Source organism: Tachyglossus aculeatus, chromosome 13 (genome assembly GCF_015852505.1).
Source record: "Tachyglossus aculeatus isolate mTacAcu1 chromosome 13, mTacAcu1.pri, whole genome shotgun sequence".
NCBI classification, from domain to species: Eukaryota; Metazoa; Chordata; class Mammalia; order Monotremata; family Tachyglossidae; genus Tachyglossus; species Tachyglossus aculeatus.
The window spans coordinates 10,801,832-10,827,436 of record NC_052078.1 but is presented as its reverse complement, the minus strand read 5'-3'; the positions used below and the strand labels follow the sequence as shown (position 1 = coordinate 10,827,436).

Sequence of the window (25,605 nt, the reverse complement as noted above, 5' to 3'; positions counted from 1 at the left end):
AACCACACAACCTATCCCAGTTTCACTCTGGTCCCACATTGACAGACATTTCCCTGGACCCGCCCCGACTAAAGATGGTGTATATCCGACAGCTGCCGTATCATGAATTTTAACCACGCACGATATGTCCAAACTGGGAGATATACCCTGTACTACGGGCTATGTCCAGTCACTTCAGGTTAATCAGTTCCCTCTTCCTTTACCTCCACCCTCTCCTTATTCTCCCCTGTTCCTGTGGTGATTTTTCTGCACCCCAAAATTGCCACCCCAATTGCTTCAATATTTATTTTTCCCTACACAAACTGTGCCAGATATTATTTCTCAAAAGCACTCACACTCATGGAGACTGTCTCACCATTGGCAGCATCTTTTTCCAACTGAAGGGCAACTGTAATGCCCGCAGCAGACATCGGACTGGTTATTTTCCTTCACGTGTTCCTTCATTCGTTCGGTGGATTTTGAAAGACCTCACCTCTCACTTTCTTTCTCCAGCTATATTAGCTCCTGCTACTGGCGATAGCCTTATTTGAGGCTTAAAGAGCGAAGTGATACTCTCGTCTCTTCCAGCCTTGGCAGACTTCAATTTTGCTTTGGAGGCTTCTTGCCTTAATTGGCATTCCTTATATGTCAAGGAGAGGATGCTACTTAGGTTCAAAAAGGGAAAAAAAGACTTTTAAATATCATTATTGGTTGGGCATATGACATGCTGTGGCAAAAAAGAATTGAGACTTTTAGGGAGAGACCTTAAGAGTGGCAGGTGGGCTAAATAGGGACCGTCTCTATATGTTGCCAACTTGTACTTCCCAAGCGCTTAGTACAGTGCTCTGCACACAGTAAGTGCTCAATAAATACGTTTGAACGAAATTGAGTCAAAGGGTGAAAAAGACGTGATGTGGTGGTTTTTCAGCCCTATTCTGAGGCACTTCAGGGATGTAACTTGACCTACTGGAAAGCACATGGGCCTGGAATCAGAGGATGTCAATTCTAATCTGGTTTAGACACTTGTCTGCTGTGTGACCTTGGGCAAGTCACTTAACTTCTCTGTGCCTCAGTTACCTCATCTGTAAAGTGGGGATTAAATCCCCCCCCCTGAAATTTACACTGTGAGCCCCACGTGGGACAGGGACTCTATCCAAATCCCTATCTACCCCAGCACTTAGAACAGTGCCCGAGACATAGTAAGTGGTTAACAAATATTATTATCATTTCAGAGACCTGGACCGAGGTGGATTTGCCGTCGTGGCCAGAATGCTGCCCTTTTTAGGGTGGCCATTCATCTGATTTGATACCAGATTGCCCAGTTTTCAGTTGGCCTGCCCCTTGACATATGGATACAGCACCCGATACCTTTATGACTAGCATTTTTATTTTTAAACATCCAGCTTCTGGCTGCCGAGCCCCACTTCTTGTTCTTTAATTTCTGTTTTAGCACTTACTCTGGGTCAAGCACTGGAACAGATACAAGATAATCAGATCAGACAGTCTGAGGCCCTGCTGTGTAATTATTATTTGTTTTTTTTTTTTTATGGTATTCGTTATGTGCTACGTGCCAGGCACTGAACTAAGTGCTGGGGTTGGTACAAGTTAATCAGTTTGGATCCAGTCCCTGTCCCGAACAGGGCTCACAGTCTTAATCATCATTATTATTAATGTCCATTTTACAGATGAGGTAAGCAGCGTGGCTCAGTGGAAAGATTGGAGCCAGAGGTCATGGGTTCGAATCCCAGCTCTGCCAACTGTCAGCTGTGTGACTTTGGGCAAGCCACTTCACTTCTCTGTGCCTCAGTCCCCTCATCTGTAAAATGGGGATTGATTGTGAGCCCCCTGTGGGACAACCTGATCACCTTGTAACCTCCCCAGCGCTTAGAACAGTGCTTTGCACATAGTGCTTCATAAATGCCATTATTATCATTATTATTATTATTATGAGGTAACAGGCAGAGAAGTTAAGTGACTTGCCCAAAGTCACACAGCAGACAAGTGCTGAGTGTGAGTCAGTAAACACTCAGTAAATGACTGACTGAATGAATGAATGCTTTGCACATAGTAAGTGCTTAATAAATGTCATTATTATTATTGTTATGAGGTAACAGGCACAGAGAAGTTAAGTAACTTGCCCAAAGTCACACAGCAGACAAGTGCTGAGTGTGAATCAGTAAGTGCTCAATAAATACGACTGAATGAATGAATGCTTTGCACATAGTAAGTGCCTAATAAATGCCATTATTATTATTATTATTATTATTATGCGGTAACACGCACAGAGAAGTTAAGTGACTTGCCCAAAGTCACACAGCAGACAAGTGCTGAGTGAGTCAGTAAGTGCTCAATAAATACGACTGAATGAATGAATGCTTTGCACATAGTAAGCGCTTAATAAATGCTATTATTATTATTATTATGAGGTAACAGGCACAGAGAATTTAAGTGACTTGCCAAAGTCACACAGCAGACAAGTGCTGAGTGAGTCAGTAGGCGCTCAATAAATACGACTGAATGAATGAATGCTTTGCACATAGTAAGCGCCTAATAAATGCCATTATTATTATTATGAGGTAACAGGCACAGAGAAGTTAAGTGACTTGCCCAAAGTCACACAGCAGGCAAGTGCTGTGTGTGAGTCAGTAGGCGCTCAATAAATACGACTGAATGAATGAATGCTTTGCACATAGTAATTGGTTAATAAATGTCATTATTATTATTATTAGGTAACAGGCACAGAGAAGTTAAGTGACTTGCCCAAAGTCACACAGCAGACAAGTGCTGAGTGTAAGCGCTCAATAAATATGACTGACTGAATGAATGCTTTGCACATAGTAAGTGCCTGATAAATGCCATTATTATTATTATTATTATTATGAGGTAACAGGCACAAAGAAGTTAAGTGACTTGCCCAAAGTCACACAGCAGACAAGTGATGAGTAAGTGCTCAATAAATACGACGGAATGAATGAATGCTTTGCACATAGTAAGCGCTTAATAAATGCTATTATTATTATTATTATTATTATGAGGTAACAGGCACAGAGAATTTAAGTGACTTGCCCAAAGTCACACAGCAGACAAGTGCTGCGTGTGTCAGTAGGTGCTCAATAAATACGACTGAATGAATGAATGCTTTGCACATAGTAATTGGTTAATAAATGCCATTACTATTATTATTATTATTATTCGGTAACAGGCACAGAGAAGTTAAGTGACTTGCCCAAAGTCACACAGCAGACAAGTGCTGAGTGTGAGTCAGTAAGCGCTCAATAAATACGACTGAATGAATGCTTTGCACATAGTAGGCGCTTAACAAATATTATTATTATTATTATTATTATTATTACTATTATTACCACACGTTTTCCGCCTTAACGACACCAACTGCGAGCCCGAAAACGAGGCCGCTTTCACCCTAGAAGGAAAAAAGGCGGGGACGCGCATGCGCACGAGCATCCAGGGTCTGCGCACGCGCGAGCCTCGAGGGTCGCGCACGAGCACGAGCACCGAGGGTCCGCGCATGCGCGAGCCATGAGGGTGTGCGCACGAGCCTCGATGGTCCGCGCACGCGCACGAGCCTCGAAGGTCCGCGCACGCGCACGGGCCTCGAGGGTCTGCGCACGCGCCTCTTTTTTTTTTAATGTTTTTCTCGCAGGCTCCGGCGGAGGCACGCGCGTCTGCGCACGAGTACCGAGGGTCTGCGCACGCGCCTCTTTTTTTTTTTTAATGTTTTTCTCGCAGGCTCGGGAGGAGGCACGCGCGTCGGCGCACGCGCCTTTTCGTTCATTTTCTTTTTAATGGGCTTCTCTTAGGCTCCGGCCTCGGATTGGCCAGTCCCCATCCGGGCCGGCGAACGCCATTGGCTGGCGGCGGCGGCGAGCGGTTCGGGGGGGCGAGTGGGGGGGGGGGAGGGGGGGCGCGCGCCTCGGCCCCCGCCGTGGGGCCATCGGGCGATCGGGGCGCGTGAGGCCGGGGCGGGCCGTGATTGGTGCGCGGGGCGATGTGGCGGCTGACGTCACGGGTGACGTCGTGGGGCGGGGCCCTCCGGCGGCCACGCCCCCCTTGCAGTCGCTGCAGCTGCAGCGGTTGCAGGAGCAGTTGCAGGAGGAGCTGCAGCAGTTGCCTTGGCAACGGGAGCTGGTGGGGCAGCAGCAGCAGCAGCGGCATCGGCCGCCCCTCGCTGGGGTAAGGAGGACTTGACCCCTCGTCCTACGTATTGAGCGCTAACTGGGTGCACAGCACTGTACTAAGCGCTTGAGAGACGACTTTCATCCTTTCATTCATTCAATCGCATTTATTGAGCGCCGACTGCGCGCAGAGCACTGCACTAAGCGCTTGGGAGAGCACTTGCATTCAATCGTATTGAGCGCTGACTGCGCAGAGCACTGTACTAAGCGCTTGGAAGAGTACTTTCATTCAGTCATTCATTCAATCGTATTTATTGAGCGCTGACTGCAGAACACTATACTAAGTGCTTGAGAGACTACTTTCATTCATTCATTCAATCAATCGTATTTACTGAGCGCTGACTGTGTGCAGAGCGCTATACTAAGCGCTTGGGAGACCACTTTCATCCATCCATCCATTCATTCAATCGCATTTATTGAGCGCCGACTGTGCGCAGAGCACTGGACTAAGCGCTTGGGAGAGCATTTTCATTCATTCAGTCGTATTTACTGAGCGCTGACTGTGCAGAGCACTGTACTAAGCGCTTGGGAGACTACTTTCATTCATTCATTCAACCGTACTTACTGAGCGCTGACTGTGCAGAGCACTATACTAAGCGCTTGGGAGACTACTTTCATTCATTCATTCAATCGTACTTACTGAGCGCTGACTGTGTGCAGAACACTGTACTAGGCGCTTGGGAGACTACTTTCATTCGTTCATTCAGTCGTATTTATTGAGCGCTGACGGTGCAGAGCACTGTACTTGGCGCTTGGGAGACTACTTTCATGCATTCATTCAATCGTATTGAGCGCTGACTGCAGAGCACTGTACTAGGCGCTTGGGAGAGTACTTTCATTCATTCATTCAATCGTATTGAGCGCTGACTGCAGAGCACTGTACTAGGCGCTTGGGAGAGTACTTTCATTCATTCATTCAATCGTATTTATTGAGCGCTGACTGCAGAGCACTGTACTAGGCGCTTGGGAGAGTACTTTCATTCATTCATTCAATCGTATTTATTGAGCAGTGACTGCAGAGCACTGTACTGAGCGCTTGGGAGAGTACTTTCATTCAGTCATTCATTCAATCGTATTTATTGAGCGCTGACTGTGTGCAGAGCACTGTACTAAGCGCTTGGGAGAGTGGTTTCAGTCATTCATTGTATTGAGCGCTGACTGTGTGCAGAGCGCTATACTGAGCGCTTGGGAGATTACTTTCATCCGTTCATTCATTCAATCGCATTTATTGAGCGCCGACTGCGCGCAGAGCACTGCACTAAGCGCTTGGGAGAGCACTTGCATTCATTCAGTCGTATTGAGCGCTGACTGTGTGCACAGCACTGTACTAAGCGCTTGGGAGACTTTCATCCATCCATTCAATCGCATTTATTGAGCGCCGACTGTGCGCAGAGCACTGGACTAAGCGCTTGGGAGAGCACTTTCATTCAATCGTATTGAGCGCTGACTGTGTGCAGAGCACTGTACTAAGCGCTTGGGAGAGTACTTTCATTCATTCATTCAATCGTATTTATTGAACGCTGACTGCAGAGCACTTTACTAGGCGCTTGGGAGAGTACTTTCATTCATTCATTCATTCATTCAATCGTATTGAGCGCCGACTACGCGCAGAGCACTGCACTAAGCGCTTGGGAGAGCACTTTCATTCATTCAGTCGTATTGAGCGCTGACTGCAGAGCACTGTACTAGGCGCTTGGGAGAGTAGTTTCATTCATTCATTCAATCGTATTTACTGAGCGCCGACTGTGTGCAGAGCACTATACTAAGCGCTTGGAAGACGACTTTCATCCATCCATCCATTCATTCAGTCGCATTTATTGAGCGCCGACTGTGCGCAGAGCACTGGACTAAGCGCTTGGGAGAGCACTTCCATTCAATCGTGTTGAGCGCGGACTGCGCAGAGCACTGCACTAAGCGCTTGGGAGAGCACTTTCAGTCAGTCATTCATTGTATTTATTGAGCGCTGACTGCAGAGCACTGTACTAAGCGCTTGGGAGAGTACTTTCAGTCATTCATTCAATCGTATTGAGCGCTGACTGTGCAGACCACTGTACTAAGAGCCTGGGAGAGTACTTGCATTCATTCATTCATTCATTCAATCGTATTTATTGAGCGCTGACTGTGTGCAGAGCACTATACTAAGCGCTTGGGAGAGTAGTTTCATTCAGTCATTCATTCAATCGTATTTATTGAGCGCTGACTGCAGAACACTATACTAAGCGCTTGGGAGAGTACTTTCACTCAGTCATTCATTCAATCGTATTTATTGAGCGCTGACTGCAGAGCACTATACTAAGCGCTTGGGAGGGTACTTTCATTCATTCATTCATTCAATCGTATTTACTGAGCGCTGACTGTGTGCAGAGCACTATACTAAGCGCTTGGGAGACCACTTTCATCCATCCATTCATTCAATCGCATTTATTGAGCGCTGACTGTGCGCAGAGCACTGGACTAAGCGCTTGGGAGAGCATTTTCATTCATTCAGTCGTATTTACTGAGCGCTGACTGTGCAGAGCACTGTACTAAGCGCTTGGGAGACTACTTTCATTCGTTCATTCAGTCGTATTTACTGAGCGCTGACTGTGCAGAGCACTGTACTAAGCGCTTGGGAGACTACTTTCATTCATTCATTCAACCGTACTTACTGAGCGCTGACTGTGCAGAGCACTATACTAAGCGCTTGGGAGACTACTTTCATTCATTCATTCAATCGTACTTACTGAGCGCTGACTGTGTGCAGAACACTGTACTAGGCGCTTGGGAGACTACTTTCATTCGTTCATTCAGTCGTATTTATTGAGCGCTGACTGGGTGCAGAGCACTGTACTAGGCGCTTGGGAGAGTACTTTCATGCATTCATTCAATCGTATTGAGCGCTGACTGCAGAGCACTGTACTAGGCGCTTGGGAGAGTACTTTCATTCATTCATTCAATCGTATTTATTGAGCGCTGACTGCAGAGCACTGTCCTGAGCGCTTGGGAGAGTACTTTCATTCAGTCATTCATTCAATCGTATTTATTGAGCGCTGACTGTGCAGAACACTATACTAAGCGCTTGGGAGAGGACTTTCAGTCATTCATTGTATTGAGCGCTGACTGTGTGCAGAGCGCTATACTGAGCGCTTGGGAGATTACTTTCATCCGTTCATTCATTCAATCGCATTTATTGAGCGCCGACTGCGCGCAGAGCACTGCACTAAGCGCTTGGGAGAGCACTTGCATTCATTCAGTCGTATTGAGCGCTGACTGGGTGCAGAGCACTGTACTAAGCGCTTGGGAGACCACTTTCATCCATCCATCCATTCATTCAATCGCGTTTATTGAGCGCCGACTGTGCGCAGAGCACTGGACTAAGCGCTTGGGAGAGCACTTTCATTCAGTCATTCATTCAATCGTATTTATTGAACGCTGACTGCAGAGCACTGTACTAAGCGCTTGGGAGAGTACTTTCAGTCATTCATTCAATCAATCGTATTTACTGAGCGCTGACTGTGTGCAGAGCACTATACTAAGCGCTTGGGAGACCACTTTCATCCATCCATTCATTCAGTCGCAGTTATTGAGCGCTGACTGTGCGCAGAGCACTGGACTAAGCGCTTGGGAGAGCATTTTCATTCATTCAGTCGTATTGGGCCTGACTGTGCAGAGCACTGTAGTAAGCGCTTGGGAGAGTACTTTCATTCGTTCATTCAACCGTACTTACTGAGCGCTGACTGTGCAGAGCACTATACTAAGCGCTTGGGAGACTACTTTCATTCATTCATTCAATCGTACTTACTGAGCGCTGACTGTGTGCAGAACACTGTACTAGGCGCTTGGGAGACTACTTTCATTCGTTCATTCAGTCGTATTTATTGAGCGCTGACTGGGTGCAGAGCACTGTACTAAGCGCTTGGGAGAGTACTTTCATTCATTCATTCAATCGTATTGAGCGCTGACTGTGCAGAGCACTGTACTAAGAGCCTGGGAGAGTACTTGCATTCATTCATTCATTCAATCGTATTTATTGAGCGCTGACTGTGTGCAGAGCACTGTACTAAGCGCTTGGGAGACGACTTTCATTCATTCAGTCGTATTTACTGAGCGCTGACTGCGCAGAGCACTGTACTAAGCGCTTGGGAGAGTACTTTCATTCATTCAGTCGTATTGAGCGCTGACTGTGTGCAGAGCACTGTACTGGGCGCTTGGGAGACTACTTTCATTCATTCATTCAATCGTATTGAGCGCTGACTGCGCAGAGCACTGCACTAAGCGCTTGGGAGGCTACTTGCATTCATTCAGTCGTATTGAGCGCTGACTGGGTGCAGAGCACTGTACTAAGCGCTTTCGAGACTACTTTCATTCATTCATTCAATCGTATTGAGCGCTGACTGTGTGCAGAGCACTATACTAAGCGCTTGGGAGAGGACTTTCATTCGTTCAGTCGTATTGAGCGCTGACTGTGTGCAGAGCACTGTACTAAGCGTTTGGGAGACTACTTTCATTCATTAAATCGTATTTATTGAGCGCTGACTGTGCAGAGCACTGTACTAAGCGCTTGGGAGAGTACTTTCATTCATTCATTCAATCGTATTTATTGAGCGGTGAGTGTGCAGAGCACTGTAGTAAGCACTTGGGAGAGTACTTTCATTCAGTCATTCAATCGTATTTATTGAGCGCTGACTGTGTGCAGAGCACTGGACTAAGCGTTTGGGAGTGTAGTTTCATTCAGTCATTCATTCAATCGTATTTATTGAGCGCTGACTGTGTGCAGAGCGCTATACTGAGCGCTTGAGAGACTGCTTTCATCCATTCATTCATTCATTCAATCGCATTTATTGAGCGCTGACTGCGCGCAGAGCACTGCACTAAGCGCTTGGGAGAGCACTTGCATTCATTCAGTCGTATTGAGCGCTGACTGTGTGCACAGCACTGTACTAAGCGCTTGGGAGACTACTTTCATCCATCCATTCATTCAATCGTATTTACTGAGCGCTGACTGTGTGCAGAACACTATAGTAAGCGCTTGGGAGAGTACTTTCATTCATTCAGTCGTATGTACTGAGCGCTGACTGTGCAGAGCACTGTACTAGGCGCTTGGGAGACTACTTTCATTCATTCATTCAATCGTATTGAGCGCTGACTGCAGAGCACTGTACTAGGCGCTTGGGAGAGTACTTTCATTCATTCATTCAATCGTATTTATTGAGCGCTGACTGTGCAGAGCACTACTAAGCGCTTGGGAGAGGACTTTCATTCAGTCATTCATTCAATCGTATTTATTGAGCGCTGACTGCAGAACACTATACTAAGCGCTTGGGAGAGTACTTTCACTCAGTCATTCATTCAATCGTATTTATTGAGCGCTGACTGCAGAGCACTATACTAAGCGCTTGGGAGAGTACTTTCATTCATTCATTCATTCAATCGTATTTACTGAGCGCTGACTGTGTGCAGAGCACTATACTAAGCGCTTGGGAGACCACTTTCATCCATCCATTCATTCAATCGCATTTATTGAGCGCTGACTGTGCGCAGAGCACTGCACTAAGCGCTTGGGAGAGCATTTTCATTCATTCAGTCGTATTTACTGAGCGCTGACTGGGTGCAGAGCACTGGACTAAGCGCTTGGGAGACTACTTTCATTCATTCATTCAGTCGTATTTACTGAGCGCTGACTGTGCAGAGCACTGTACTAAGCGCTTGGGAGACTACTTTCATTCATTCATTCAGTCGTATTTACTGAGCGCTGACTGTGCAGAGCACTATACTAAGCGCTTGGGAGACTACTTTCATTCATTCATTCGATCGTATTTACTGAGCGCTGACTGTGCAGAGCACTGTACTAGGCGCTTGGGAGACTGCTTTCATTCATTCATTCAATCGTACTTACTGAGCGCTGACTGTGTGCAGAACACTGTACTAGGCGCTTGGGAGACTACTTTCATTCGTTCATTCAGTCGTATTTATTGAGCGCTGACTGGGTGCAGAGCACTGTACTAAGCGCTTGGGAGACTACTTTCATTCATTCAGTCAATCGTATTGAGCGCTGACTGTGTGCAGAGCACTGTACTAAGCGCTTGGGAGAGTACTTGCATTCATTCATTCAATCGTATTTATTGAGCGCTGACTGTGTGCAGAGCACTGTACTAAGCGCTTGGGAGACTACTTTCATTCATTCATTCAGTCGTATTTACTGAGCGCTGACTGCGCAGAGCACTGTACTAAGCGCTTGGGAGAGGACTTTCATTCATTCAGTCGTATTGAGCGCTGACTGTGTGCAGAGCACTGTACTGGGCGCTTGGGAGAGCACTTTCATTCATTCATTCAATCGTATTGAGCGCTGACGGCGCAGAGCACTGCACTAAGCGCTTGGGAGACTACTTGCATTCATTCAGTCGTATTGAGCGCTGACTGGGTGCAGAGCACTGTACTAAGCGCTTTCGAGACTACTTTCATTCATTCATTCAATCGTATTGAGCGCTGACTGTGTGCAGAGCACTATACTAAGCGCTTGGGAGACTACTTTCATTCATTCAGTCGTATTTACTGAGCGCTGACTGTGTGCAGAGCACTGTACTAAGCGTTTGGGAGATTACTTTCATTCATTCATTCAATCGTATTTATTGAGCGCTGACTGCAGAGCACTGTACTAAGCGCTTGGGAGAGGACTTTCAGTCAGTCATTCAATCGTATTTATTGAGCGGTGAGTGTGCAGAGCACTGTAGTAAGCACTTGGGAGACTACTTTCATTCAGTCATTCAATCGTATTTATTGAGCGCTGACTGTGTGCAGAGCACTGGACTAAGCGCTTGGGAGTGTACTTTCATTCAGTCATTCATTCAATCGTATTTACTGAGCGCTGACTGTGTGCAGAGCGCTCTACTGAGCGCTTGAGAGACTGCTTTCATCCATTCATTCATTCATTCAATCGCATTTATTGAGCGCCGACTGCGCGCAGAGCACTGCACTAAGCGCTTGGGAGAGCACTTTCATTCATTCAGTCGTATTGAGCGCTGACTGTGCAGAGCACTGTACTAAGCGCTTGGGAGACTACTCTCATCCCTTCATTCAATCGCATTTATTGAGCGCCGACTGTGCGCAGAGCACTGCACTAAGCGCTTGGGAGAGCATTTTCATTCAATCGTATTGAGCGCTGACTGCGCAGAGCACTGCACTAAGCGCCTGGGAGACTACTTTCATTCAGTCATTCATTGTATTTATTGAGCGCTGACTGCAGAGCACTGTACTAAGCGCTTGGCTGAGTACTTTCAGTCAGTCATTCAATCGTATTGAGCGCTGACTGCAGAACACTATACTAAGCGCTTGGGAGACTACTCTCACTCAGTCATTCAATCGTATTTATTGAGCGCTGACTGCGCAGAACACTATACTAAGCGCTTGGGAGAGCACTTTCATTCATTCAGTCGTATTGAGCGCTGACTGTGCGCAGAGCACTGGACTAAGCGCTTGGAAGACTACTTTCATCCATCCATTCATTCAACCGCATTTATTGAGCGCCGACTGTGCGCAGAGCACTGGACTAAGCGCTTGGGAGAGCACTTTCATCCATTCATTCATTCAATCGCATTTATTGAGCGCAGACTGTGCGCAGAGCACTGCACTAAGCGCTTGGGAGAGCACTTTCATTCGTTTAGTCGTATTGAGCGCTGACTGTGCAGAGCACTGTACTGAGCGCTTGGGAGAGTACTTTCATTCAGTCATTCATTCAATCGTATTTATTGAGCGCTGACTGCAGAACACTATACTAAGCGCTTGGGAGAGTACTTTCAGTCATTCATTGTATTGAGCGCTGACTGTGTGCAGAGAACTGTACTAAGCGCTTGGGGTGAACTGTACTAAGCGCTTGGGAGACTACTTCCATCCATCCATTCATTCATTCAATCGCATTTATTGAGCGCCGACTGTGCGCAGAGCACTGCACTAAGCGCTTGGGAGAGCACTTTCATTCAATCGTATTGAGCGCTGACTGTGTGCAGAGAACTGTACTAAGCGCTTGGGAGACTACTTTCATCCATCCATTCATTCATTCAATCGCATTTATTGAGCGCCGACTGTGCGCAGAGCACTGCACTAAGCGCTTGGGAGAGCACTTTCATTCAATCGTATTGAGCGCTGACTGTGTGCAGAGCACTGTACTAAGCGCTTGGGAGACGACTTTCATCCATCCATTCATTCAATCGCATTTATTGAGCGCCGACTGTGCGCAGAGCACTGGACTAAGCGCTTGGGAGAGCACTTTCATTCAATCGTATTGAGCGCTGACTGCGCAGAGCACTGCACTAAGCGCTTGGGAGAGCACTTTCAGTCATTCAGTCGTATTGAGCGCTGACTGGGTGCAGAGCACTGTACTAAGCGCTTGGGAGACTACTTTCATCCATTCATTCAGTCGCATTTATTGAGCGCCGACTGTGCGCAGAGCGCTGGACTAAGCGCTTGGGAGAGCACTTTCATTCAATCGTATTGAGCGCTGACTGCGCAGAGCACTGTACTAAGCGCTTGGGAGACTACTTTCATTCATTCATTCATTCAGTCGTATTGAGCGCTGACTGCAGAGCACTGTACTAAGCGCTTGGGCGAGTACTTTCATTCATTCGAGCATATTTATTGAGCGCTGACTGTGCAGAGCACTGTACTAGGCGCTTGGGAGAGGACTTTCATTCATTCATTCAATCGTATTGAGCGCTGACTGTGCAGAGCACTGTACTAGGCGCTTGGGAGAGGACTTTCATTCATTCATTCATTCAATCGTATTGAGCGCTGACTGTGCAGAGCACTGTACTAAGCGCTTGGGCGAGTACTTTCATTCATTCAGTCGTATTGAGCACTGACTGCAGAGCACTGTACTAGGCACTTGAGAGACTACTTTCATTCAATCGTATTGAGCGCTGACTGTGTGCAGAGCACTGTACTAAGCGCTTGGGAGACTACTTTCATTCAGTCATTCATTCAATCGTATTTATTGAGCGCTGACTGCAGAACACTATACTAAGCGCTTGGGAGACTACTTTCATTCAGTCAGTCCTTGTCGTATTGAGCGCGGACTGTGTGCAGAGCACTATACTAAGCGCTTGGGAGACTACTTTCATCCATTCATTCATTCGCGTTTATTGAGCGCTGACTGCGCGCAGAGCACTGGACTAAGCGCCTGGGAGAGCACTTTCATTCAATCGTATTGAGCGCTGACTGCGCAGAGCACTGTACTAAGCGCTTGGGAGACTACTTTCATTCATTCAATCGTACTTACTGAGCGCTGACTGTGTGCAGAACACTATACTAAGCGCTTGGGAGAGTACTTTCATTCATTCAGTCAGTCGTATTTACTGAGCGCTGACTGTAGAGCACTGTACTAGGCGCTTGGGAGAGTACTTTCGTTCATTCTTTCAATCGTATCGAGCGCTCACTGTGTGCAGAACACTGTACTAAGCGCTTGGGAGAGAAGCAGCGTGGCTCAGTGGAAAGAGCCCGGGCTTTGGAGTCAGAGGTCATGGGTTCAAATCCCGGCCCCGCCAATTGTCAGCTGTGTGACTTTGGGCTAGTCATTTCACTTCTTTATGCCTCAGTTACCTCCTCTGGAAAATGGGGATTAAGACTGTGAGCCCCCCGTGGGACACCCTGATCAGAAGCAGCGTGGTTCAGTGGAAAGAGCCCGGGCGTTGGAGTCAGAGGTCATGGGTTCGAATCCCAGCTCCGCCACATGTCTGCTGGGTGACCTTGGGCAAGTCACTTAACTTCTCTGAGCCTCAGTTCCCTCAACTGGAAAATGGGGATTAAGACTGTGAGCCCCCCGGGGGACACCCTGATCAGAAGCAGCGTGGCTCAGTGGAAAGAGCCCGGGCTTTGGAGTCAGAGGTCACGGGTTCGAATCCCGACTCCGCCACATGTCTGTTGTGTGACCTTGGGCAAGTCACTTAACTTCTCTGAGCCTCAGTTCCCTCATCTGTAAAATGGGGATTAAGGCTGTGAGCCCCACGTGGGACAACCTGATCACCTTGTATCCCCCCAGCGCTTAGAACAGTGCTTGGCACATAGTAAGCGCTTAACAAATGCCATTATTATTGTTATTATCCGGTAAGCTAGCTCTCTTCCTCCCTTCAAAGCCCTACTGAGAGCTCACCTCCTCCAGGAGGCCTTCCCACTCTGAGCCCCCTTTTTCCTCTCCTCCTCCCCATCCCCTCCGCCCCCTCCCTCCTTGAATGAATGAATGAATGCATAATGGCATTTATTAAGCGCTTACTATGTGCAAAGCACTGTTCTAAGCACTGGGGAGGTTACAAGGTGATCAGGTTGTCCCACGGGAGGCTCACAGTCTTAATCCTCATTTTACAGATGAGGGAACTGAGGCCCAGAGAAGTGAAGTGACTTGCCCAAAGTCACACAGCTGACAAGTGGCGGAGCCGGGATTTGAACCCTTGACCTCTGACTCCAAAGCCCGGGCTCTTTCCACTGAGCCACGCTGGGTTGAGCATGCCATTCCCGCCGGGGTCTCCACCACCACCTTGGGGCTGCAGGTTCCCTATTTTATGATGTTTGTGGAGCGCTTATTACGTGCCAGGGACTGTACTAAGCGCTGGGATAGATACAACATAATCGATCCATGAGCCACATGGGGCTCAGGGTCCTAATCCCCATTTTTCAGATGATGATGCGCCCGCTGTTGGGTAGGGACCGTCTCTATATGTTGCCAACTTGTACTTCCCAAGCGCTTAGTACAGTGCTCTGCACACCGTAAGCGCTCAATAAGTACAATTGAATGAATGAATGAATGGTATTAAGCGTTTACTATGTGCCAAGCACTGTTTTAAGAGCTTACAAGGTAATCAGGTGGGACTCACAGCCGTCATCCCCATTTTACAGACGAGGTAACTGAGGCACAGAGAGGTTAAGTGACTTGCCCGAGGTCACACAGCAAAGCGGAGGAAACGGGATTAGAACCCAGGTCCTTCTGACTCCCAGGCTGTAGCCACTAGGTCGGAGGTGGCTTGACTCATGCGATTTGCAATCTCTCCCAACTCCTCCTCAGTCGATCATCATCATCAATCGTATTTATTGAGCGCTTACTGTGTGCAGAGCACTGTACTAAGCGCGTGGGAAGTACAAGTTGGCAACATATAGAGGCAGTCCCTACCCAACAGTGGGCTCACCGTCTAAAAGTTGGTCCCTAAGGAGCGCTTAATGGGTGCAGAGAGCTGAACTTCACCTTCCAAAATGTCCTACACGAGTCCGAGGTATAAATCTGGCTTTTTGATGGCTCCAGAAGTTATTTTTAGTCAGTAATAATAATAATAGTAATAATAATAATAATAATAATAATAAAAGTGTGCTATCTCCTAAATACTTATTATATGTCAAGTGTTGGGCTAGATCCAAGTTAATCAGTCCGACACCTGTGCCACATTTGGGGCTTACATTCTTAGACGGAAAGAGCACTGGTCTTGAATCCCTGTTTTACAAATGAGGAAACCGAGGCACAGAGGTGTTAATCAATCAATCGTATTTATTGAGCGCTTACTTTGTGCTGAGTACTGTACTAAGCGCTTGGGAAGTACAAGTTGGCAACATATAGAGACAGTCCCTACCCAACAGTGGGCTCACGGTCTAAGAGGGGGAGATAAGTGACTTGCCCAAGGTCACCCAGAAGGCAAGTTGGCAGGTACGATATTCATTCATTCATTCAGTCGTATTTACTGAGCGCTTACTGTGTGCAGAGCACTGTACTAAGCGCTTGGGAAGTACAAGTTGGCAATATATAGAGATGGTCCCTACCCAACAGCGGGCTCACAGGCTAGAAGGGGGAGACAGACAACAAAACAAAACACATTAACAAAATAAAATAAATAAAATAGTAAATATGTACAAGTAAAATAGCTAGAAGGAGACAGACAACAAAACATATTAACAAAATAAAATAAATAGAATAGTAAACATGTACAAGACGACCAAACTGTGGAATGTTAAAACCCAAGTCTCCCAGGCCTGTGTTCTTTCCACTCAGCCATGCTGCTTAAGGTTTCTTTATTTTTTTTTAAATTAGTTGGTGCTGTCTGTTGGTTATGTTGCCAACTTGTACTTCCCAAGCGCTTAGTCCAGTGCTCTGCACACAGTAAGCGCTCAATAAATACGATTGAATGAATGTTTGCTTGCTGCTTTTTGGCCATTTCCCTACTGGATGCCATTTTCTCCAATGTTTTTTGTTTTATGCCCTCGACCTGTGAACACGGAGGCTGTTTCCAAGCCCTGAGGCTCAGTGGAGGGAGAAGAGGGTAAAAGCTTCCCCTCCCGTGAACCTTTTAAAAGTTCATGGTTTGAGGGGTCCTGGGGGGAAGAATCCCCTGGTTCCCCCTGGAGAAATGCACTAACATCTCTGGGCTTTCTCAAAAGGTTCCTTATGGTGCCATTGCATTACATTTTGTGATGGGTAAAAAGTATACAAAGGGACATCTGGGATCCAATTGCTCTAGATGGCTGCTCTTTAGCACTATTTTAACACCCCATTCATTCATTCATTCAATCGTATTTATTGAGCGCTTACTGTGTGCAGAGCACTTGGGAATCAATCGTATTTATTGAGCGCTTACTGGGTGCAGAGCACTGGACTAAGCGCTTGGGAAGTACAAGTCGGCAACACATAGAGACAGTCCCTACCCAACAGCGGGCTCACAGTCTAGAAGGGGGAGACAGACAACAAAACCAAACATACTAACAAAATAAAATAGAATAGATATGTACAAGTAAGATAAATAAGTAGAGTAATATGTACAAACATATATACAGGTGTATATATATATGGGAAGTACAAGTTGGCAACATATAGAGACGGTCCCTACCCAACAGCGGGCTCACAGTCTAGAAGGGGGAGACAGAACAAAACCAAACATATTAACAAAATAAAATAAATAGAATAGATGTGTACAGGTAAGATAAATAAGTAAATAAATAGAGTAATAAATATGTACAAACATATATACATATATACAGGTGTATATGTGTATATGTATGGGAAGTACAAGTTGGCAACATATGGAGATGGTCCCTACCCAACAGTGGGCTCACAGTCTAGAAGGGGGAGACAGAGAACAAAACCAAACATAGTAACAAAATAAAATAAATAGGATAGATATGTACAAGTAAGATAAATAAATAAATAGAGTAATAAATATGTACAAACATATATACATATATCCAGGTATATATGTATGGGAAGTACAAGTTGGCAACATAGAGACGGTCCCTACCCAACAGCGGGCTCACAGTCCACAGTCTAGAAGGGGGAGACAGAGAACAAAACCAAACATACTAACAAAATAAAATAAATAGAATAGATATGTACAAGTAAGATAAATAAATAAATAGAGTAATAAATATGTACAAACATATATACATATATAGAGGTATATAACTATATATGTATGGGAAGTACAAGTTGGCAACATATAGAGATGGTCCCTACCCAACAGCGGGCTCACAGTCTAGAAGGGGGAGACAGAGAACAAAACCAAACATAGTAACAAAATAAAATAAATAGAATAGATATGTACATGTAAGATAAATAAATAGAGTAATAAATATGTACAAACATATATACATATATAGAGGTATATATGTATGGGAAGTACAAGTTGGCAACATATAGAGACGGTCCCTACCCAACAGCGGGCTCACAGTCTAGAAGGGGGAGACAGAGAACAAAACCAAACATAGTAACAAAATAAAATAAATAGAATAGATATGTACAAGATAAATAAATAAATAGAGTAATAAATATGTACAAACATATATACATATATAGAGGTATATATGTATGGGAAGTACAAGTTGGCAACATAGAGACGGTCCCTACCCAACAGCGGGCTCACAGTCTAGAAGGGGGAGACAGAACAAAACCAAACATAGTAACAAAATAAAATAAATAGAATAGATATGTACAAGTAAGATAAATAAATAGAGTAATAAATATGCACAAACATATATACATATATCCAGGTATATATGTATATATGTATGGGAAGTACAAGTTGGCAACATATAGAGACAGTCCCTACCCAACAGCGGGCTCACAGTCTAGAAGGGGGAGACAGAGAACAAAACCAAACATAGTAACAAAATAAAATAAATAGAATAGATATGTACAAATAAAATAGAGTAATAAATTCATACATACATATACAGGTGCTGTGAGGAGAGGAAGGAGGTAAGGTGGTAACCCCCACACATGCCCTCCACCATCCTTCCTGTTGCTGATCTTGAGTGCAACTTGTAGCGGTTAGGTAGGGATGGAGGCGGGAGCCACAAATCCAGGTCAACCAGCATTTCTTCCAACCTCTGGCTGTTGAGAAATGTAGTCGAGATGGCTGGGAAGAGCAGGGTGGAGCCGGGATTAGAATCAATCAATCGTATTTATTGAGCGCTTACTGTGTGCAGAGCACTGTACTAAGCGCTTGGGAAGCCCAAGTTGGCAACATATAGAGACAGTCCCTACCCAACAGTGGGCTCACAGTCTAAAAGGGGGAGACAGAGAACAAAACCAAACGTACTAACAAAATAAAATAAATAGAATAGATATGTACAAGTAAAATAAATAAATAAATAGAGTAATAAGTATGTACAAACATATATACATATATACAGGTATATATGCATATATGTATGGGAAGTCCAAGTTGGCATCATATAGAGACGGTCCCTACAGCGGGCTCACAGTCTAGAAGGGGGAAACAGAGAACAAAACAAAACATATTAACGAAATAAAATAATTAGAATAAATATGTACAAATAAAATAGAGTAATAAATACGTACATATACAAGTGCTGTGGGGAGGGGAAGGAGGTAAGGTGGTAACCCCCACACATGCCCTCCCCCATCCTTCCTGTTGCTGATCTGACATATTTATTACTCTATTTATTTTACTTGTACATATCTATCCTATTTATTTTATTTTGTTAGTATGTTTGGTTTTGTTCTCTGTCTCCCCCTTTTAGACTGTGAGCCCACTGTTGGGTAGGGACTGTCTCTATATGTTGCCAATTTGTACTTCCCAAGCGCTTAGTACGGTGCTGTGCACACAGTAAGCGCTCAATAAATACGGTTGATGATGCCATATTTTTTAGAGCATATTTGCTCCTCAGCTTTTAAAGAACGACCTGTAATGTCGGTAGCACTTCGCACTTAACGGTGAGTGAGCAGGAATGTTTTCCCTTCTTTGTCCCGGCAGATTATCGCGTTGCCGGGGCTCGGTGCTCAGAGCCCTCAGCCTCCACTCCAGCATTTTTGATCGTGCGCAGTTCAGTGATTTGAGGTCACGACCCTCAAAAATTATCCTTTATTTTTCCCTTCAGACTCAAGCCCTTGAGAGCTCTAAAATAATGGGACAGTAAAAGCTTTGACATTCAGCATGCCGGGAGGGGTTAATCAAGAGTTCAAGCTAGCCAAATCAGCCGTCCAGCAGGAGACTTCCGTCCAGCAGGAGACTTCCGCAAAATCCTACAGAAGGTGAAGAAAATCTGCTCGGCAGCCCATGTAGCTTTGAGCTGTGGCTGTCTACAGCATTCAAAGGACTATTCTTTCGTTAGGGAAGATCACTTTAGCAGAACTGCAAACTTCTCACAGTCCCCAAACGGCCGATCTCCAGGGGAAATTCCTGCATTGTACTTCTGAGGAGCTAAATGGGTGGGAGAGGAAGCTCAGTGATAGACAGAAGCTGCTTGTTTAGTCAGCTCTGATTGACAGAGGCCTTATGCAAACCCCAAGAGAAGGGATGCTGCATACTCCAATGGAAACATTGTTAAACTCCCTTGAATGACCCAAATTTCCATTTTATAGAGTAGTTGGTAAGGGATCACAAGGCTTTTATCAGAGTCTCAAGATGCCCTATTTTAATCAATCCATCAGTGGTATTTATTGAGCTCGCTGTACTAAGGGTTTGAAAGAGTATAGTGTAGCAGATAATAATAATAATAAATAATAATAATGGCATTTAGTAAGCGCTTACTATGTGCAAAGCACTGTTCTAAGCGCTGGGGAGGTTACAAGGTGATCAGGTTGTCCCACTTGGGGCTCACAGTCTTAGTCCCCATTTTACAGATGAGGTATCTGAGGCACAGAGAAGTGACTTGCCCAGAGTCACACAGCTGACAATTGGCGGAGCCGGGGTTTGAACCCATGACCTCTGACTCTTTTCCACTGAGCCACGCTGCTTCTCTAACAGATTTGGTAGACACGTTCCTTCCCCGAGTAGCTTACAGTTTGGCCTGCGAAACTTAGATTTCACAAGTAACTAGGTAGTTGTGCGAAACTAGGTAGTTGTGGCCACTGAAACCCACATTAAAAAAAAAAATATGGTATTAAGCACGTGCATTGTGCCAGGCACTGTAGTAAGCGCTGGAGTAGATGCAAACTGATCGGGTTAGACGCTACCCCTGTATCACATAGGGCTCACAGTCTTAGTCCCCATTTTACAGATGAGGTAACTAAGGCATAGCGAAGTTAATGATTTGCCCAGAGAATGATGGGGTCCCCAGGTATAAAGTTGCCAGAAGCCTCATTCACAGTGGTAGATTTTACTATTTTTACAGTCCAGTAACTGTCTCCAAGGAAAGGAGACACCCAGCCACCCCCCCACCCGCCAAGCCCCCACTTAATGGACAATTTTTCTCCCAGGCCACATCTGGTATCAAGAAGAATCAGATATAGCTTGAGAACCATGGGTGGTTTACTTGTGAAATCTAAGAATTCCCACTCCGCACTCCAATCAGCTGGACATTTGCGTCACGGCATTTCTATAAATTTCAGTAGCTAAACTCAATTGGCACCTCTCCCTAGTTATATTTGCAGCAATATGAGTAACGCTTTTTTTAAAAAAAAAAAAAAATCAGTATTTTAGGTCAGATCAGACATACTGCAACGATGCCGGAAATAAACACGGATAACCTCGATGAGCAGCAAGTGCAACTTTTGGCCGAGATGTGCATTCTTATAGATGAAAATGATAACAGGATTGGTTCTGAAACAAAGAAGAACTGCCATCTGAATGAAAATATTGATAAAGGTACAGTTTGGGGACCATTTGAAAAAAAATGTTCATATATTTTAAATCGGCTAAGAAAACTATATACATATGCTTCACTTAATCTTTATTTCACAGCTGATGTTGGGAACAGTCTAAAGTTGAGTGATCTTTAGTTATCCACTCATTTAAATTTTGTTTTGTCAGGCAATAAACAGTATCTATTAAGTGCTTACAACGTGCACGTGGGGTACAACAGTGGAGTTAATAGTCATGATTTCTGACCTCACTCTCCCTAGACTGTAAGGAGTCTGTTTTAGACACTAAAATAAATTACAGAGGCAGTAAGTGAGAAAGATCTGTATGCGAGGAATCTGTATATAAAGGATGTGAGCACCCAATTGCTTGGGTGGGATGCAGAAGTGCTGCAGTGGCGATAGAGGGGAAATGGAGTGGATTAATCAGTCAATCAGTGTTTATTGAGCGCTTTCTATGTGCCGATGCGCTGTACTACCCGCTTGGAAGAATACAGTACAACTGAGTGGGAAGACATGTTCCCTGCCAACAAAGAGCTTACTATCAAGAGGTAACAGGGAAGGTCTCCTGGAGAAGATGATTTCAGAAGTGTTTTGAAGATGGGGTGAGCAGCGTGGTCTTCTGGGTGTGAAGGGGGAAAGGAGTAAGTAGAATTTAGAAATGCCGTTCTAAAAATAAACGCTTACATCTTTGTTGTCAGGACTGTTGCACCGAGCATTCAGCGTCTTCTTGTTCAACACAGAAAACAAATTACTCCTTCAACAGCGATCAGATGCTAAAATCACTTTCCCAGGTAAGTGCACTAATTTAATAGACTTAAGTGAAAGTTGTCCAAAACAGATGTCGTGGTTTGGGTCTAGTAGAGCACCCAGTGAGAGAACACCTCACCGAATTCGTTTTAAGGGAAACCGAAGCTGGTGTGCTCACGAGGAGTGACGTCGCGTGGCATACGCACAAGCCTATGGTTTCAGAAAAACCGGCGGCCCCCTCCAGCCCAACATTGTTCGACAGAAGCCCCTCATTTCCTCACAGCAATATAGTTATATTACATAGGAAAAGCTCATGTTAGAAGCAGCTTGGCTCAGTGAGAAGAGCCTGGGCTTGGGAGTCAGAGGTCATGGGTTCTAATTCCGGCTCCGCCACTTGTCAGCTGTGTGACTTTGGGCAAGTCACTTAATTTCTCTGGGCCTCGGTTACCTCGTGTAAAAGTGTGAGCCTCATGTGGGACAACCTCATTACCTTGTACCCCCCTAGTGCTTAGAACAGTGCTTGGCACATAGTAAGCACTTAACAAATGCCATCATTATTATTATTATTATGTTCAGGATTAAGTGGCAGTGTTTTTTGGGTGGGTTTTGGGGTCGGGGGTGGTTTTATTACGCACTCACTATTGCCAGGCACTGCATTAAACGCTGGAATAGATATAAGCTAATCAGTTTGGACACAGTCCCTGTCCCGCCTGGGGTGCCCAGTCTTAATCCCCAATTTATAGATGTGTCTGGGGCACAGAGAAGTAAAGTGACACGACCAAGTTCACACAACAGGCAAGTGACAGGAACAGAACCCAATTCCTTCCAATTCTTTCCAATTTCCGGGCTTGTGCTGTATCCACTGGGCCATACTGGATCCTTGGCCTTGACATTCCTACCATCTAGGCACCTTTAGTTTAGTTTCTAGCTAGGGTACAGTACTTGGCAAATGTGCTCCAGCCTTGCCCGCCGCCTTTTATCTCACTCCATGTCCAAGAGAGACAAGTGAGTGGCTGCGTGCGGGTCCTCCTCGGCCCTGACGCCATGGGACTGAATCTCGTTCGTCCTTCCCAAGGGGAGACTCCTTCCTAAGTCTTACTGGGATGAAACTTACTCCGTATCAATTCTTTACAGGTTGCTTTACCAACACTTGTTGCAGTCATCCATTGAGCAATCCATTGGAACTGGAGGAAAATAATGCCATTGGTGTAAGACGAGCAGCTCAGAGGCGTTTAAAGGCCGAATTAGGAATTCCCATGGAACAGGTAATCAATCAATCGTATTGATCAATCTTATCAATCTTACAACCAGTTGTAAGACCCCTTCAGGCACCCAACTACAAGGGTTTGTGGCCAGATTTCAACATTTACTTCGAGTCCGGCTCTGCTAACGTTTAAACGAATGCATTTATTCCGGCTTCGTGGTATAGGAGGTCAATTTAATATGCACTGAAATGATTTGAGCAATTATTGCGGGGGCTAAGCAAACTAACTGTGAATGAAAACAAGATATTTAGATTGATGTGGTCTGTGTTCAGTGACTATCAGACGGAAAACGTACGGATCTCGGAATTCAGTTGGATAAATTTGAGAACCTAAAGTATTCTTAAGGGACATGAGTGGGCATTTCAAGGAAAATAAATTTTCTGAAATTTTTTAAATGTCAGGATCTAAGACTTTCACTTCGCGTGCATCTTATCACGTAGAAAGTGCAAGCTCTTTCCTTAATTGCGTCACAGGTTCCTCCAGAAGAAATTTCCTATCTAACACGAATCCACTACAAGGCTCAATCCGATGGAGTTTGGGGAGAACATGAAATAGATTACATCCTGTTTGTGAAGAAGAACGTAACTGTTGATCCAGACCCCAATGAGATCAAGACCCACTGCTACGTGACAAAGGACGAACTAAAAGAACTCCTGAAAAAATCTGCCGATGGTGAAATCAAGATTACTCCGTGGTTCAAAATCATCGCTGAGAGTTTTCTCTTCAAGTGGTGGGATAACTTGAGTCATCTGAATTCATTTGTTGAACATGAGAAAATATATAGAATGTAAAAATAGGGGCATGACCAGAAAGCTGGGAGAAGTGATTGTATGTGCAAAAAGATCTTCTGTCATCGGTTTCTTAGGCGAATCATCGCTAATATTGCACTACTGGATTCTTTGTAAATGACCCCTGCTAATCAACTGTAAATAACTGTAGATGATTTGTATGAATACGCAGCTATGCAAGCTGTGTCTAAGTTGATCCTCTTTCTTTTAAAAAAAAAGCCTTTTAGTTTCTTTAGCTATCCCCAGGGCTTACTGTATCTTTCTGGGGTTTTGAGTCTGTAAACTTTTATAATGTAATTAGTAGTTTTCCCTTTTGAGGTATAAAAATTCATGGTACTCTTTTTGGGAAAATTGTATTTTCCTTCAGGTGAACACTGTTACAAAATAGCTCCTGCATGGTTTTCCAAAATAAGTGGCCCCTTTAAGTACAATTTGGTAAAACTAGATCTACAAGGAGTTGGACTTCAGTAGGGATGTATAGAATTGAGTATAAATAGAAAAGTCATCTCATTTAAGAAAGCTTGATAAGGTTAATAAATACCACTCAGTGTAATAGTGAATTTTTTTTTCTCTTGCACTTTGTCAGACAAGATTTCTGATACCCTGTGAATGGGATGTTAGATTAGCTCTATTAGGCCAATTACCCAGGAAATTCCTGTGAGCCTCAATTATCAGTACCAAGAATACCCAATAACATGCTAAACAAATACCATAAAAAAAATCTTTTGTCAAATACCCAGGTAAACCATGGTATTGGAAGCCAAAAAAAAAATCCAACCTATTTTCCTCTTAGTATCTTAATTACTTAAGATGGGTTAACAAAAGATGATAGGGAAACTACTTAGGCAATCATCAAAACTAAGATGGGACTCTTGATTGAAAACAATTAACCCAAAATGTACTGATATGTAGTTCCTAATATTGTCAACTCACATTTTTATGCACTCATAAGTACGGCAGGATTTGCATGGTGAATAAAAAAAATAAAAATACTACATCCCTTCCATAAATGGCTATTTTGTTCAATCTGCAATGCGTGTGTGTGTGTGTGTGTGTGTGTGTGTGTATAAATATATAGCTCATAGATCAGGGATTGTCTTTGTTGCTGAATTGTACTTTCCAGTGCCTTAATTACAGTGCTGTGCACACAGTAAGTGGATAAAAGGCAAACCTAGTTAACTAAGTCCATTTTAGACAATTTTCCACAGAGTTGTGAGAAAAAGCGGATTTCAATCATACCCTCACATTTTAATAAATGAATGTGAATACTTCAGGAACACTGCCCACAAAATGTTACAAAGTATTTTGAAAGGACAGGCAAGAGGGGGTTACCCTGTAAAAGCCTCCCACCAGATTTCTTCATCCTGTACTGTTAAAAACATAACCATGATCAAATCCGGCTCCCTTGCCATAATCGGTGAAATTTACTGGGCGCTTTTGCTTTTCCGGCAGGCCGTTAGTGATTGCAATCACGATGATGATGGTAGTAAGTGCTTCCTACGTGCCAAGCACCGTTCTAAGTGCTGGTAGCCATCCCTGAAGGTGCAGGGTGAGGAAGAAAGGAGGGTCCCAAGCCCCACAGAACAGGG

General features: G+C 44.7%; 1 protein-coding gene across 2 annotated transcripts; it reads left to right on the top strand.

Moving 5' to 3' along the window:
* The first annotated feature begins 4,019 nt into the window (after positions 1–4,019).
* Positions 4,020–25,019, top strand: IDI1 (isopentenyl-diphosphate delta isomerase 1). 2 transcript variants are annotated; one of them, XM_038755949.1, is made up of 5 exons: positions 4,020–4,170; positions 21,048–21,220; positions 21,915–22,007; positions 23,098–23,228; positions 23,702–25,019. In XM_038755949.1, exons 2-5 carry the CDS (start codon positions 21,079–21,081, stop codon positions 24,017–24,019), a joined length of 684 nt encoding a protein of 227 aa, XP_038611877.1. In that variant the 5' UTR covers positions 4,020–4,170; positions 21,048–21,078; the 3' UTR covers positions 24,020–25,019. The 2 variants fall into 2 exon arrangements, with proteins under 2 accessions (XP_038611877.1, XP_038611876.1); XM_038755948.1 differs by lacking the exon at positions 4,020–4,170 and adding an exon at positions 19,647–19,665.
* Positions 25,020–25,605: the final 586 nt, after the last annotated feature.